The following is an 18,064-nucleotide window of genomic DNA, read 5'->3' as shown; positions in this document are numbered from 1 at the left end:
GTATGTCAGAGCTAGCGGAGTTCGGAAATTATGGGAGTGGAATGGATCTAAAAGATAGTCAAGTTGATATATAATTCCGTTTGCGTTGCTGTAACAACCTGACGTACTTAATACGCTCCGTACGAAAAATCCTGAACATTTCTTCCAACACATGTTTCAACGGAATTATATATCAACTTGACTATCTTTTAGATCCATTCCACTCCCATAATTTCCGAACTCCGCTAGCTCTGACATACGTTTTATCACAAGCATCGCCTCTACAGAAGTTCCATTTTCTTCTTGACTTTCAGATATCCCAATCATATACATTTTAAACTTGTTTATTACATTCACACTTCCGTTTTAAATAACTGAACGTGATTTTACCACCTTGGATTCAACTTGGGAATTGAAGAAACATCCCCCTTTGATGATTGTTTTTATACTCAAGGCTTTCCCAGTCTTAATGATATTATAAAAATATGGATCCATTTTAGTTTTAGACTCTCAACATCTCATGTTTAATCACGTTTTAATCTTCAAACTGTTAATTTCACTCTCTTTTAACATACTTTGGTGCATTATCGTTGTTTTAGATGTTATTGTATAATGTTTTACGAAACCATTTTTCAACATTTTAACCTATAATTTATAAGTATATGTATTATTATTGTTTTTTAAGATTGATATAGGCTGATGATGCCCCTAAGGAGGGTGAAACATGTATTGACCATATGAAATAGTGGATCATATTGTATTGTATTGAACAGGTGGACTTATAATATTGTAATAATACTTGAGACTTACCACTTAGTCGAGCAGCTCTTCTTCTTTCTCTCAATTCTTCCCAACCCAAACATTGCAACATTTTTGTAACGCTACTCTTTTGTCGGAAATCACTCAGAACAAATCGAGCTGCTTTTCTTTGGATTTTTTCCAGTTCTTGAATCAGGTAATCCTGGTGAGGGTCCCATACACTGGAACCATACTCTAGTTGGGATCTTACCAGAGACTTATATGCCCTCTCCTTTACATCCTTACTACAACCCCTAAACACCCTCATAACCATGTGCAGAGATCGGTACCCTTTATTTACAATCCCATTTATGTGATTACCCCAATGAAGATCTTTCCTTATATTAACACCTAGATACTTACAATGATCACCAAAAGGAACTTTCACCCCATCAACGCAGTAATTAAAACTGAGAGGACTTTTCCTATTTGTGAAACTCACAACCTGATTTTTAACCCAGTTTATCAACATACCATTGCCTGCTGTCCATCTCACAACATTTTCAAGGTCACGTTGCAGTTGCTCACTCCCCTCTCAACTATTACAGGGTCAGACAAAACTTCACCTACTCTAACTCTCTGAGATCTATTTTCTAGAAATATAGCAACCCATTCAGTCACTCTTTTGTCTAGTCCAATTGCACTCATTTTTGCCAGTAGTCTCCCATGATCCACCCTATCAAATGCTTTAGACAGGTCAATCGCGATACAGTCCATTTGACCTCCAGAATCCAAGATATATGCTATATTTTGCTGGAATCCTGCAAGTTGAGCTTCAGTGGAATAATCTTTCCTAAAACCGAATTACCTTCTATCGAACCAGTTATTAATTTCACAAACATGTCTAATATAATCAGAAAGAATGCCTTCCCAAAGCTTACATACAATGCATGTCAAACTTACTGGCCTGTTATTTTCAGCTTTATGTCTATCACCCTTTCCTTTATACACAGGGGCTACTATAGCAACTCTCCATTCATCTGGTATAGCTCCTCCGACCAAACAATAATCAAATAAGTACTTCAGATATGGTACTATATCCCAACCCATTGTCTTTAGTATATCCCCAGAAATCTGATCAATTCCAGCCGCTTTTCTAGTTTTCAACTTTTGTATCTTATTGTAAATGTCATTGTTATCATATGTAAATTTTATTACTTCTTTGGCCTTAGTCTCCTCCTCTATCTGGACATTATCCTTGTAACCAACAATCTTTACATACTGCTGACTGAATACTTCAGCCTTTTGAAGAACTTCACATACACACTCCCCTTGTTCATTAATTATTCCTGGAATGTCCTTCTTGGAACCTGTTTCTGCTTTAAAATACCTATACATATCCTTCCATTTTTCACTAAAATTTGTATGACTGCCATTGCCATCATGTTATCCTTAGCTGCCTTCTTTGCTAGATTCAATTTTCTAGTAAGTTCTTTCAATTTCTCCTTACTTCCACAGCCATTTCTAACTCTATTTCTTTCCAGTCTGCACCTCCTTCTTAGTCTCTTTATTTCTCTATTATAATAAGGTGGGTCTTTACCATTCCTTACCACCCTTAAAGGTACAAACCTGTTTTCGCATTCCTCAACAATTTCTTTAAACCCATCCCAGAGTCTGTTTACATTTTTATTTACCGTTTTCCACCGATCATGCCTGCTTTATCAGCAATATGGTACTGCCTAACAGTCCTACTTTTAAGACCTTCCTTTCTATCACATTTATTTTTAACTACCACAAAAACAGCTTCATGATCACTAATACCATCTATTACTTCAGTTTCCCTATAGAGCTCATCTGGTTTTATCAGCACCACATCCAGGATATTTTTCCCTCTGGTTGGTTCCATCACTTTCTGAATCAGCTGTCTTTCCCATATTAACTTACTTGCTATTTGTTGGTCATGCTTCCTGTCGTTCGCATTTCCTTCCCAATTTACATCTGGCAAATTCAGATCTCCCGCTACAATCACACTTCTTTCCATGTCGTTTCCTACATAGCTGACTATCCTATCAAATAATTCCGAATCCGCGTCAGTGCTACCCCTTCCCGATCTGTACACTCCAAATATATCAAGTTGCCTATTATCTTTAGAAATGAGCCTTACACCTAGAATTTCATGTGTCTCATCTTTAACTTTTTCGTAGCTTACAAATTCTTCTTTCACCAGAATGAACACTCCCCCTCCCATTCTTCCTATCCTATCTCTACGATACACACTCCAGTGCCGTAAGAAAATTTCTGCATCCATTATATAATTTCTCAGCCATGATTCAACTCCTATTACAATATCTGGTAAATATATATCTATTAAATTACTTAATTCTATTCCTTTCTTTACAATACTTCTACAGTTCAACACTAACAATTTTATGTCATCCCTACTTGATTTCCAGTTCCCTGTTCCCTTATCACCGCTCCCTAGGCCATCCCGTTTCCCTGAATGTACCTCCCTATTACCCTTCCAACATCCATGTCTTTCCCATTCATTACATTTTTGGCCTCTTCCAGTTTCCTGTCTCTAGTAAGGTTCTTATATTCCAAGTTCCAATGTTCATCAATTCATTCTTTTGAGGATTTCGCTGGGTGATGACCTGAGAAGCCTCATTCCTTCCCCTGCTGGATCTTGGGTTCCGTGTCTCATGATCAGTAGATTCTACACCTTGCTGTGACAATATCATGGTTGTTTATGTACTACGGAAAAATAATTGAAGTTGTTTCCCGTTGCCTTCCTCAATGCACAGTAACCACACAATAACCCAACATCCAAGGATGCCACGATACGATGCAGCTGTTTGCAGATACAAAGTCGACGGATCGGTCTTTGTATCAACAATATCCCCCTGTGGGTGGGGGCGGTAGAATAACACCCATGATATCCCCTGCCTGTCGTAAGAGGCAACTAAAAGGGTCCCCAGGGGCTCTGAACTTTGAAGCATGGATTGACGACCATGGGGCCCTCAGCTGAGTCCTGTCATTGCTTCCACTTACTTGTGCCAGGCTCCTCACTTTCATCTATCCTATCTGACCTCCCTTGGTGAACTCTTGTTCTTTTCCGACCCGATGGTATTACATATGGAGGCCTAGGGAGTCTTTCATTTTCACGCCCTTCGTGACCCTTATCTTCCTATGGCCGACGTCTTCATTTTTCAAAGTGCCGGACCCCTTCCATATCTCTCTGATTAGTGTTATATAGAGGATGGTTGCCTAGTTGTATTTCTCTTAAAACAATAATCACCACCACCAACACCTGTATCAACAATAATGATATAGCTGCTGCCACTATATCATGTTCTCAGTTGATCCGTGGGTGCAAGCACCACACTCATCGAGAGCCCCTATCAGCCACTGGGATGCGCCGTGTCGGGCTTGAAGACTTCCCTGCCCAGATCTGCCTTCCACAGAGTACAAAAAAGCCTCTACTCAGTTCAGAGCTCTTCCTCCATGCAAGCTGCACAATGCAAATTTGGAAGGTTGTGGGATTAGGTGCCACGGGTGTCTGGTTGGCCATTTTAGTTCTGTGGTTAACGTCTCTTCGGTATGAACTGAACACAACCTGATAAACTGAAGGCTTATTTTGAGTACAATGTGATCATAAAAATTAAAAAAATACTTATTCATACTAACATGGTATTTTTTACTATGAATTAAACACAAATTTTTACATTGTGTTGTATAGGAATGTCGAGACCATGAGAGAAACCAGTTCTACTGTATAACGTAGGGTCCGTAAAAAATACCCAATAACTTTTGATTTAAAATAAAATACACATTTCCTAACTGTTAAATACAAGTTATTGATTTAACTTTTTACAAGTGGCTTTATGTCGGACCGACACAGATAGGTCTTATGGCGACAATGGGATAGGAAAGGGCTAGGAGTGGGAAGGAAGCCACGGTGGCCATAATAAAGGTACAGCACCAGCATTTTCCTGGTGTGAAAATGGGAAACCACGGAAAACCATCTTCAGGGCTGCCGACAGTGGGGTTCGAACCCACTGTCTCCCGAATACTGATTGATTTAATTATACTGTATCTCAAACCATTTCACTACACACATTAGGTTTAAAAAATGTTTTTTTTAATATTCATGATTTCCACTGCCCATGCCTTCACAAAACCTTTCCTCAAATTTCTCACTGCTCACTGCAACATAGTAGGTGAAATTCCTTCCATTGCATTTCTTATGTTTCTCTTCAAGTCTCCTATTGTCCATGTTTTATGGCACAAGTCTCACGCACTGAAAGTGAGTCACCTTGTGGGCCATTCAACATCTCTGTCTGCAAGTGACGGTTCTCTGAGTAGAGCCACGGAAATAGAGGTCACCCCCTTCTTGCTGGAACCAGACAGCCTGGGTTTCGATACAACATTGTTCAAGCTCCCATTCAAAAACCGCAGCCTGTGATAGGCAGCACCAAACAACATCATTCTAGTGAACGTTCCTAGGATTCTGAGGTGCCCAGTAATGACAGTGCTGAGAACTGAAATCGCCAGTTAGTTGGAAATTTGCTTCACCTGTCTTTTTTTTTTTTTTTTTTCTATTTGTTTTACGTCGCACCGACACAGATAGGTCTTTTGGCGACGATGGGATAGGAAAGGCCTAGGAAGTGGAAGGAAGCAGCCGTGGCCTTAATTAAGGTACAGCCCCGGCATTTGCCTGGTGTGAAAATGGGAAACCACGGAAAACCATTTTCAGGGCTGCCGACAGTGGGGCTCGAACCCACTATCTCCCGATTACTGGATACTGTCACCTGTCTTTAGAACCAGTGGTGTATCCTGGAATCTCCACCGAGGCATGCAACTAGTAACCATGCAGTAACACAATGTATTAATAAATTTTAATACTACTCACCCTAATTACATGTAGGTGAACTCGACTCTGCGATTCTTTTTGCAGAATTCCTTGGTGATGTCACCGTAGAAGTCCTCACGTGTTTTCATCTCAACAAGAAGGTCCTTCTCTATAGACATCATTCCTAATGCAGAGAGACGACTTTGACCTTGAGAATTGCGGACGAAAGATTTTATTCGCTTTAGAGCCGAGAAAGAGCGTTCTACAGATGATGATGTAGCGGGAATAGTTGTAATCAATGTGCAAACTTATAAAGTTCGGGAAGACCGTTGTGGAGACTACTAATCAATAGGAATTTCTGGATTTGAGCCATCTTTGAAGTGTTCAGAAGTGCACATTGCCCTCAATTCAGATTTAAGTCGTACTCTATCAAAATATTTTCCATAAGCTTCAATCAATTTACTGAATTACTCTTCAGGAAAATCAACAGAAAAAAATGAAAATTTCTTACAATCAAGCATTTCAATGAAGTACAGATCTCCTAATGAACAAAAGTGATATTTTAACTGTGCTAGAATAATATCATGTATTTCCAGGTAAACCCTCTTATACTCATCCTTAACCGAAAATGAAGTTTTTTCCTTTCTTCTCTTCCTTGGTGGATCAAATTTCTCTTCTGTTCTGTCCCAGATGTTAGTAAATCCACTGTTTTGCATTACAATTACTTTAGTTTCTAAAGAACTCACTTCTCTGGTGCAATATGCAATGTCTAGTGTCTGAGATTGAAGGATGTTATATGTAACATCAGTCAATGAAAATAATTCATTAAAAACGTTCAGAAGAAAATTGAACTGAAATTCTATTAACTTCGCGAGAAACCCGCTTGCCTCATTAATTGTATTGTTATCCCAGTTCCCAGGTTCCTCCAAAATGCTTTCGTAAAGCTCTTGGAGAGGAGCACGATATTCCGCGATGCTCTGTACTAAACGGCTAGAATAGTTCCACCTTGTTGGAGCTAGTTTAGGAAACCTTTTCTTGAGGACACTGTCCAGCAGGTTAGTTCTGTTAGAAGAATTACTAAAAAATGTCTCAAAGCCACTCATCGTTGCGAAGAATATATGACATTCTTTTGTGCATGATACGGCTTGAGAGAGGATTAAATTAAGCTTGTGAGTGTAGCAGTGGGTGAATACAGCCTCAGGAACTACTTCTTTTAATTTAGCTTGCACACCATTCAGCTGACCTGCAAGTACCGCCGCTCCATCGAAAGTCTGCGCAACTAATTTTTCGCGGCTGTCAAAGTTATCCAGACACTCAATCGCAAGTCTCACCAATGCATTCGCTGTCCTATCAGAACTCACATTATAGAAACCAACAAATCTTTCAACAACATCACCATCATGAACATATCTGAGGACAACAGATAACTGCGAAAAGTTCGAAACATCAGAAGTCTCATCGATCATAATTCCTACAAATTTAGCTTCCCCAACCTGAATCTTTATTTTAGTGGTCATTACAGTGCAGATGCTTTGAATTAAATCGTTCTGAATGAGTGGAGAGAGCTCTGTAAATACACTCGCTGTTGTGAAGTGACTGTCTAATTTTTCATCAAACTCGGCTAACAATTTAATTAGTTCTATGTAATTTCCTCTGTTGTTGGATTCACTAGCCTCATTATGCCCATGGAATGGTAACTCTTGCTTTCCCAAAAAGCATGTCACTGCAGTCAGCCGTTTCAGAATTTCCCTATTTTTCTTAGCGGCTTTGTTGTGCCTTAGAACACTTTCCTGCTTCTGCTTATCCAACTGCAAATCTATCCTAGTTTTTCCAAAGGTACCTAAGGATATCCATGCGTGGATATGACAATCTGATTTCTCGTGCCTCGCAATAGTAGTGTGCAGATTGTTTAGATCTGCATATCCATGTTTCTTGCTGTTCCAAGGGGAATTTTCAGCAACAAACAATACGCAAGGCCAACAGAATAATTTGTTTAGTGACTCAGAGCCGCAGAGCCAAACAGTTTTACTGTAAGAGTCTGGATTGAACGTGCGAACACAATTCTTGTTTTCAGTTTTTAAATTTGCGAGGGAAGGGAGAGGTCTCCCGGCTTTAACTATTTTAATCTTTTCATCAAACGAATGGCCAGCAAATGGCTTTTCAAACAGATTTACAATTATATCCGTTTTAGACTCGTCCATCGTTAATACCGCATAGGCATAAAATATAATAAAACACTGAAAACGATGAATTGCATAGGAACAACACACACAGAATGAACTCACTAATTAGCAAAACACACAATGAATGAACTCACTAGTCAGCCAGAACTCAAGCACTGGAGGTAAGTCACCCCAGTGGCTGGTCAGTTTCATCACATTGGGTTCTCGCTGGGGGGGGTGTAATCCGTGGGTCCCGTTAGGTGTAAACTTGGACATGCCGACTTTCTCCAAGTTGCTAACAGGTGGCAGATGGTAGTACGTGTATGGGGTGACAGTCTGGCCAAGTTTCAATTGCAGTGACATCATTCGGAGGGTTTCAGAACTGTGTGTGCCACCGAATGCAATTTTAAAATTGAATGCCTTACATCCTTAACTCCTCCATTTGCTGTCTCTTTCTTTCTAGGGTGGAATCGATGGCGAGACTACACCAGCACCACACGTAGTCAAGCAACGGAACTAGTACAGTTGCGCATAACTTTTCAACTTCTGAGAGATGAAATCGTTAATATTTGATTTGAAACAACTTAAAATCGTACTTCAGACAGTTCTTTGCATTATCATAACGCATGCAATGAATGCCTTGCATTCAAGGAGAATACGCCCCTGCTTAGAACCTAGTTGGTTTGAATGTCCACAGTATCCACAAGAACCCTACAACACCTTTGTAACGTAAATATTGTCCTCTTAACTTAGTTCATGAAAGTTTTGACTTTCTGTATAGGCAAAAATTCAAATCTTTGTGCGTTCAGTCATTTTTCATGTAAGGGCTTGCCTCTTTACCGATCATCGTGGGCCTCTGACTAACACCTGACACATACATATTCAATGTTTTCAAGAGGTTTGACAGATGGTTTTCTTCTTATTTTTGTTGTTGTTGTTGCTTGTTGTTTAAAGGGGACTTAACATCATGGTCATTGGCCCATTTCTTATTGTAAAGGACATTTCCTGGAAGTCTGAAATCCACAGATTCACAGTATTATGGTTCAGAATGCTGTCATTGCAATGAATCTTTAAGTGTTCAGCCGGAATAAAAGACTCATTATTTTTTAGATAAGCCTCAACATCAAACAATGGATGTTCCTTGGTCAAGTTAGCCATTGTGATGAGAGCCTGGCAACATGACCCCGATGAGGCTTCTAGCAGCAGCTTCACAAACTCATCAACTATTTCAGGCAAACCTTGTGTCACAGAATATACACATACTTGATATGGATATTCTTACTCACCGGAATGTTACCAGCCCAGAAGATGTTAAGACAGACAAGCGGCCAAACCACAATTACAATGGAACGCCAGTAGTAGCCAAGTGCTTTAATGAATAGTTTACACTTCCCAGGAGAATCTCTGAAACAGGAAGAACAAAAAAATTAACATGCTGTCACTTAAGATTGGAGACCTCGTATAAGAGATATTTTCTTCTTCTTTTTTTCAAATAGGCTTACTTCGGATTGCGCTTGTTCAACTGTTGGGCTTTGATCTTTGCCTAGTATTGTTGTATCTTCTCCCAGTGCAGCTCCTTTCTTCCCTCTAACCAGGGTGAACCTTTATTCTTCAAAAGGTTTGGTTTTCCATGAAAACCACAGACTTTCTTCAGCCTGTCTGTCATCCTCAGTCTCCATCAGAGGTGGTACAAACCCACAAGGTGAAAGGTAGAGTCAGAAATCCTATCTATCTGGTACTGCTAAACTTCCTGTACCAGGCCTAGGATCTCTCAGACTTCCAGTTTGACAATCAAGCCTGTTCTATTTAGTGACAGACACTCCATGACATACAGGGCTTCTGGGCGGATGACTTTTGCGATAGGCATCGCTTGTTGTGTTTTGAGTGAGTTGGCAGGCCGATTCCAGGTTATTAATTCTCGCAGAGAGGCATTCTTCCTCTGACAAGTTGGGTAGTGTCGTGACCAGTCGCTGAGGTGCTCATGTTTCTCCGCTCGCTTGACTTTACCCTGTTCTAGTGACAGCTATCTGTTAGCCTCTTCGGTACTTGGTTTTGTCAGTGATATTGGAAACGCCGAGCTGAGTGGCTTGGACAGTTGAGGCGCTGGCCTTCTGACCTGACAAAAGAGTAGCGTTACAAAAATGTTGCAAAGTTTGGGCTGGGAAGAACTGAGAGAAAGAAGACGAGTTGCTCGACTAAGTGGTATGTGAACATTCAAATAATAATAATAGTTAACACCACTTTTCCAATACTTATCTTTCCTTATATTTAGGAAATAAACATTACAATAGGCGTTGTAAGATGGGACATGTTTCGCTTAACTGTCCTAAGCATCATCAGTCGAAATAAATCTTAGCCTAAAGTTAGGTCAGGGCCCCGAACCTAGTGTCCTTAAAATATATGGCACCCTAAGAATCAACATTTACATTTAGAAAATCAAATAGGCTTAAAACTAGTGTGAAAAAAACATAGAATGTTACAACATGGCTAAGAGAAAAACAACACAATCATGTTGAAACAGAGGTTAAAAACAGAAAGTACAATACAGAGCTGATAGTGAAATAATTAAAATCATTAGGTTATCATTGCTACCAGTCAGTCAATCGGAATGTTCAAACATAAAACAAGAGTGAAAATATATAAGAGAGTTCATCATGGCTAAGTGAAAAAAACACATAATCGTGTTGCCAGAGGTTAAAAACATAAGGTACAACACAAAGCTGGCAGTGTAATAATCAAACTCATGGCTGCCAGTCAGTTAATAAGAATGTTCATACATAACAAAAAATGATGATTATATTCTTTTGAATGAAGAAATAATTAAATCTTACTCTTGTATAGATACGTGAGTCGGGCAAGAGAAATCACATATTGTAGCAGACATGGAATAGTAACACTTCAAACAGGATTGATCATGCCTGAAGCCGCTTGTAAGGTAGAGGCCAATATCCACTTCATCCAAAACAATGGTTAAAGCTGAATAACAGGTGTCTTCATTTTTACTGCGAGTTCAAGACCAAAACGGAAAAAATAAGATGCAAAATGCGTGAACTGAAGTCTGAAAAATGGAAAAAGATGTACTCGGGCCTTGAAAATAGGGTGTTCAAACTGAGAGTCTAAGATCGCTTACCTCTTATGTTGGATGAGCGTTGACTGGAGATAACCGCCAGCTTCCTGCACTCTCACTGTTGCGCCTACCCCTCCCGTCCCAACTTACTCTCCGCCTAAGCAAGCACACAGATACAACACATGCAGCAACGGGCATACGTTTAACAGACCCTTGAACGGCTAATGTCTCCAGTCAACGCTCATCCAACATAAGAGGTAAGCGATCTTAGACTCTCATTTTGAACACCCTATTTTCAAGGCCCGAGTACATCTTTTTCCATTTTTCAGACTTCAGTTCACGCACTTTGTATCTTATTTTTTCCGTTTTGGTCTTGAACTCGCAGTAAAAATGAAGACACCTGTTATTCAGCTTTAACCATTGTTTTGGATGAAGTGGATATTGGCCTCTACCTTACAAGCGGCTTCAGGCATGATCAATCCTGTTTGAAGTGTTACTACTCCATGTCTGCTACAATATGTGATTTCTCTTGCCCGACTCACGTATCTATACAAGAGTGAGATTTAATCATTTCTTCATTCAAAAGAATATAATCATCATTTTTTGTTATGTATGAACATTCTTATTAACTGACTGGCAGCCATGAGTTTGATTATTACACTGCCAGCTTTGTGTTGTACCTTATGTTTTTAACCTCTGGCAACACGATTATGTGTTTTTTTCACTTAGCCGTGATGAAAACTCTTATATATTTTCACTCTTGTTTTATGTTTGAACATTCCGATTGACTGACTGGTAGCAATGATAACCTAATGATTTTAATTATTTCACTATCAGCTCTGTATTGTACTTTCTGTTTTTAACCTCTGTTTCAACACGATTGTGTTGTTTTTCTCTTAGCCATGTTGTAACATTCTATGTTTTTTTCACACTAGTTTCAAGCCTATTTGATTTTCTAAATGTAAATGTTGATTCTTAGGGTGCCATATATTTTAAGGACACTAGTTCAGGCCCTGACCTAACTTTAGGCTAAGATTTATTTCGGCTGATGATGCTTACGACAGTTAAGCGAAACATGTCCCATTTTATAACGCCTATTGTAATGTTTATTTCCTAAATATAAGGAAAGATAAGTATTGGAAAGGTGGTGTTAACTATTATTCTTATTTTAATGTTCATAATCTGATGTCCAATACGGTCTACAATGAGATTTATTACTTGTAAGTGGTATGTTTCGAGCTGTCAGCGGAGAGATGGCGTGGAATGACATTAGTAGACGAATAAGTTTGAGTGGCATCTTTAAAAGTAGGAAAGATAACAATATGAAGATAAAGTTGGAATTCAAGAGGATAAATTGGGGCAAATATTCATTTATAGGAAGGGGAGTTAGGGATTGGAATAACTTACCAAGGGAGATATTCTAAAAATTTCCAATTTCTTTGAAATCGTTTAAGAAAAGGCTAGGAAAACAACAGATAGGGAATCTGCCACCTGGGCAACTGCCCTAAATGCAGAATAGTATTGATTGATTGACCCCAACTTGGCAGGTTCGATCCTGGCTCAGTCTGGTGGTATTTGGAGGTGCTGAAATATGTCAGCCTCGTGTTGGTATATTTACTGGCTCGTAAAAGAACTCCTGCGGGACCAAATTCCGGCATTTCGGCGTCTGCGAAAACTGAAAAAGTGTTAGTGGGATGTAAAGCCAATAACATTATTATGATATTGGAGTCCTGCTATGGCTGGCTGAGACAATTGACTCGGATTGCTTGCTATTTGCAGAGATTTGTCTGTCATTGTTCTAGTTTAAAGTCTTCTTTTATTTCATCACATCATGAATCTAATTTTGTTTTTCGGGTTTATAACGCACAGGAATAAGTTAAAAAAACTGGCTTGCATGTTTCTGAAATGGTATGCAATCACGAGTCAAGGGCAGGTGCACGTTTTCACGATTTGATATGCATACAAGCAGCCACACTAATAGGTCAATAATTTGACTTCAAGTTTTAATTCAGAGATCTTTTTGCATATAAGACCTTTCATTTTATAGTGTACAGAAAGCTAAATCACACCTGACCAGGAAGAGATTAGCCATTTGAAGGAAGTTTCTAACAGAAAGAGTTGGAATAAAATGTAATAACAAATGTATAGATGTACACTTTTGTTTTTAGTGATATTATTAGAATTTTAGGAAAAAATATATATTTTGACCTTTTGTATTTTTTTTTTGTTTTATCTAATTTTAAATATCTTATTTAGTTGACAAGTCTTTTTAGTTATAACTTATTTAGAGTAATGTAATTTTAAATATTTTATGTAGATGACATTTCTTGTATTTTAATTATAACTTGTTTGGAGGTTAGGTATCAAGTCCGCAAATTATTTGTTGGAATGTTTGGTCACTGATGAGGAGAACAAGTATAGTATTGACACAGAAGACATAGATGTTTACCAGTGAATTTCAGTGGTTTATTTGACCCAAAACACTTCCAACAAGCAATGTCTGTTGTGCAATCTGAAGTTCAAACACTACATATATCCGCCCTAAAGGCCAGTGTACCAGGATTGTCTGTCACTAAACAGAAAAGGTTTCGTTGAAAAACTGGAAGTCAGGTAGAGAAGAAGGCCCAGTAGTGGAAGATGGGGAATAGAGCTCTACTCTGAGACATAGGCCCTCTTAGCTGTGTCATGGTTCATGTGGCAAGACTGACCAACCAGCTGTTCACACCTGGCTGATGGAGACTGAGGGGGCAGATCTTAAAGAAAGTCATGGACACAAAAGTTGATCAGAGATGTGGAGTTGTGATACATTCATGGAACTTCCTGGAGCCAAACATGCCACTCCATATGATTCTCCGCCAGTATCATACTTCAATTTATTTTCACTTTCTCTCTGCCAAGATACTTCAGCTAGTTGATCTTTCTCAGGGAGGGCAGTTCATATTAAATTTCAAAGAAGGAATTCTGATACACGAGATTTCCTCAACCAGAGGTGGAAAATATGGTCTGAGTGTGGATACTAGAAATTGCAAATGTCTCACAATTACATCACTTACACTGCCTTGTGGTATTTCTTCTTTTTCTGCTGCTAACTTGTACCTATTGGCCAAGGTAAGAGTTTCATGTAACTTACATAGTTTCGAAACTTAGTGTATTGGTCTATGTATTGCGTGTCTACAATAAAATTTCACTCTTCAAATATTTACAACTTACATTTTTATTGCGGACACCTTGGATTACCATCGCGGCCTCCCCAGTGGCCCCCGGACCACAGTTTGGGAATGGTTGGACTAAATAATAGATAACTGGAAATGGAAGGTTTTTAATTTTCGATCTGTATACTGTATATGCATCTCTCTTCAGTCTGGATTCTACCCAATTACGCATAAAAAATAATTCCCCTTACGTGTCCATGAAGGAGAGGTTTTACTGTATTTAATTTCTATAGCATCATCATACCTTTAAGTTTTTATGTCATATTTTGATAGTTTTTATGGCACAAGATCAGGCGTGTTTCCAGAGGTTTGGGTCATAGAAATATAAGCCTTAATAGGGTGACACGTCTTCTGAAACCACGTAAGTAGAAAATAAAACTCTTAAGAGAACAAAAATAAATTTTTTACCAATCATTAAATTTAATTCATAATTTGGAATTGGCACAATTTGTTTCCAGTTTCAACCCTTTGGACAGATTTTCACTCTCCTGAAAAATCAGCATATGAGGTCTCCATTCATAAGTTGACAGTATCAAGTTTCTTATGAACAATACTTACACATCTGATTTTATTCTGCTGCCATGTATCTCTGATGCTCTTCAGACCTGGCCGTGAGATAGCGTTTATACGTCTGTTGAGAGATGATCCTACTGAAATAATGCTCTAAAAACTGGAAATATGATTTAATGCTAGTAGATACTCCAGCTTTTCACTCTATCTATTGGTTAGCTTTGTGGCAGAGAAAGAACACACTGCTCCAAAAATTATCATGTTTCTCCAGGCAAGTTAGCTAGTCGAGTACGAATCCAAAATGAACAACCAGATGAGTTTATCATCTAATCATTAGTTCCTCAAGGGGACGGTGTATCCCCACTGCTATTCAACATCGTAGTTGACGCTATCATGAGAAAAGTCTTAGAGGGCAGACGTCGAGATCAATTTGATGAGAACTACTTTGTGACACAGCTGAAGTTTGCAGATGACAGCAGCATTACAGCCAACAGTGATACCAAAGCCATGGATATTCTTAATGATATCGACCATACTGCACAACTGTAAGGTTTAAAAATACATGGGGGCAAGACTAAGGTCACATCTGACAGATCACAAGTGAAGGCATTCAGATAGAGCAGGTTCAAGAATTTAAGTACCTGTCTAGAATAGAAAAAAAAGTGGTGTCTTCAATTGAGATCATTAATCTGATTACTCAAGTAACTACAGCATTTGCAACTCTAAAGTGGTGTCTGTAGAAGAGAGAACAAACGTTTGTAGCAAGAGAAAGTTTGCAATTTTTTGAAGCTTGATCCTTCCTATTGGCACCAGCAGCAACGTATGGGCTTAGCAGTTGGAACTTGATCCAGATCAAACACTAGCTATAGCCGTGCGGAGTATAGGGAAATAATAATAATAATAATAAGAAGAAGAAGTTACACCTTGGGACGCATGATATAATATTTATCATTTGCAGTAACTCTTAAAGCTCCCACTTAAGAGTTTAAATCACACGTGTGGTTCTGAAAGATTTGAAATCACTGGAGAATGTCTAAGGTCAGAAAAAGCAAAAGCAGGGAATATTGAGAAACCAGCTTTAATAATTTCAATTCTGAATCCGAAATTAATGTTAATGCATGGTCTTCTTTGAGCATAAATTACTCTAAAATAACGTTTCCTAGAATTCAAAATGTTCCCTGCACAACAGTTTTTATCTGATTGCCTCACATGTGCAGCCGTTCGAAAAAAGAATGAGTGCATGGTATTGTATAAGTTTCTCGCAGGTACATTGGTCTCAGGAACAACTAACCCTATAGATATGTTTTGTTGTGAGTATCAACACGGTTTGTACTTACAGGGAAGGTGAATTATATTTTGATAATAATAATTAGTGGATGTATGGAGGTGACATAGGGAAGATGAAAGCGAGGAGCCTAACGCAAGGGCAAGCAATGCCAGACTCAGCTAGGGGAAACATGGTCGCTAACATGCGCTCCCCAGTTGACAGCTCCTTTTAGTCGCCTATTACAACAGGGAGGGGACACCGTGGATGAATCCTAGTGACCCCACCCGCGGGTTGTAACGATTTTCATTAGGTGCAAAACTACGTGGTTATCAGGAAGATGACTATCGAAATGCAAAAGAAAACGTGAATAAGAATAAGAGAAAAAGGAGTCATGAAATGAAAGGGAAATGCTAAAACGCCCTTGACCTAGGATGCTTCAATACCGCCGAGCCAATAGAAAACTAAAATAATGTGGTAGCATGCAATGTCGTAAATGACGAACATTACACTGCATGTTACCTTCAGCCACTCATCTCCATATCAGATTGCATCTGCACCCTTGAAGATAGTTTTCCATGGTTTCCTATTTTCACACCTGCCAAATGCTGCGGCTACACATTAATTAAGGACAAAGTTCCTTTTTCCCAGTCCTAGTCCTGTCCTGCCCCATCGTAGCACAAGACCATAACAACATTATCATTATCTCCGCTATTATTCATAATTGCAACAATTACAAAAACTAACCCAACTATAATTACTACACAAACTATAGCATACTTTTTTTTTTTTTTTTTTTGCTAGTTGCTTTACGTCGCACCGACACAGATAGGTCTTATGGCGACGATATAGCATACTAGAAGACACAAATAACCACAGTTCTTCTAAAATTAGCTCGTCCTGCAAACTACACAATGCGACTATGTTTTCTCTAATATCATGACGCAATAAAGCCCTCTGTAATTAATATCCGACCGAAATTATAAACGCTTACAAATCTGTCAGTCAGTGATGATGTCAAGAATGGCTGCGTTTTTTTAAAAGTCTAAATCTGCTGCGAACTAGACTATATAAATTAGGTACAGACGGAGAAAATGGTAAGGACTGTAGGGATCACAAACGGTAGGCCTACTGGTAAGCAGCGAATCAAAACTAATATTTTGATACTTTCATATGAGCAAAAGAGCTGGAAATCGTTTTAAAATTTTCTATGCAACGAATATTGTAAGGAGCAACCAAAGAGGATGTAAGGAAGCAACAGTAAACTTGTACCGGTACCCGGTATTGTGATTTTTGATTTAGGGAGTGCACCGACGAGATTTGTCGAAGAACTACGTTTTAAAAGTTCTAAATTTACCGGACTTACACAGTAACCACTTAATTTATTTTATTAGGTGCTTTTTCCGTATCTAGATAACCATAATATTCGTTTGTTGCTTTGTTTCCCAGGAGTAGTGAATATTAACCGATGAAAAATAAAATATACCAAATCATCACTAGTTCGTAAGTTGGCAGTCTTGTATACCGCGCTATGACGTCGTCCGAGCCGCGCTATTTAAATCTCTAACCTATCTTTCGCGAAGGGTCAACGGAATCTTACCGGTTTTTAAATCTAAGGCATTTCAAAACAATAAACATCGTACTACTGAATCTTATTATTTTGGGGAGCTTATTGACGAGGGAGAGGTCAATCTTGAGAGCACTAAAATCTAGAACTATGTCAATGTGTAGAATCTTCGATTATGATCTTCCAGAAAGAGAAGGTTTTGGGCATTTGAGCTTTGCGATCGCTCCGTCCGCTGTTATTTACCAGCCCCTTTCCACGTGATTGAGCCGCTTTTTCTGGTTGCAACAAAGTTATACTTACATTGTGTTACCTGCGTCTCTTGTTTACTATTATCTCTAATTGTTTTTGAGTGTGTTTGTTGGTGTTGTTGTTATTCACGTTGATTCATGTGTTATAAGTGTTAACTTCGTATTTTATACAGTTCAGTTTAATATTTAGGTTATAAGGTTTAGTATTCGATTACTTTATCTTTAGTGTTAAGTTTTTTATTAACGTTTCGTGTTGCAGTACTTCTGTGCATATTGTCTGCGCGTGTCAGAAACATGAATTCTAAGAAGTCGCATGAAACTCCAAACGGTGAGTGAAAGTTTGTTTTACTTGTAAGGCACTGTACTTCCGCGGGTGTTGTGTAGCCTTTGAGTTATGTACTGTATTTGTATGCTGATTAATATGATCATTACTTCGATGTTTATATTTCATAGGAGCTATCTACATTT

General features: G+C 38.7%; 1 protein-coding gene across 1 annotated transcript in view; it reads right to left on the bottom strand.

The window, feature by feature from the left end:
• LOC136886799 (protein I'm not dead yet-like) overlaps nucleotides 1-8,091 on the bottom strand; it is a 98,049-nt gene extending 89,958 nt beyond the window's left edge. Inside the window, exons 1-2 of the mRNA XM_068230968.1 lie at nucleotides 7,884-8,091; nucleotides 6,928-7,406 (exon numbers count right to left, since the gene is read on the bottom strand). Of these exons, the coding sequence (XP_068087069.1) occupies nucleotides 6,928-7,406; nucleotides 7,884-8,091 (687 nt within the window). The remainder of the gene's footprint in view (nucleotides 1-6,927; nucleotides 7,407-7,883) is intronic.
• Nucleotides 8,092-18,064: the final 9,973 nt, after the last annotated feature.

The sequence above is a fragment of the Anabrus simplex genome, chromosome X (genome assembly GCF_040414725.1).
Source record: "Anabrus simplex isolate iqAnaSimp1 chromosome X, ASM4041472v1, whole genome shotgun sequence".
NCBI lineage: Eukaryota > Metazoa > Arthropoda > Insecta > Orthoptera > Tettigoniidae > Anabrus > Anabrus simplex.
Note: the sequence above shows the minus strand (reverse complement) of the source record. Positions and strands in the feature narration are given on the sequence as shown.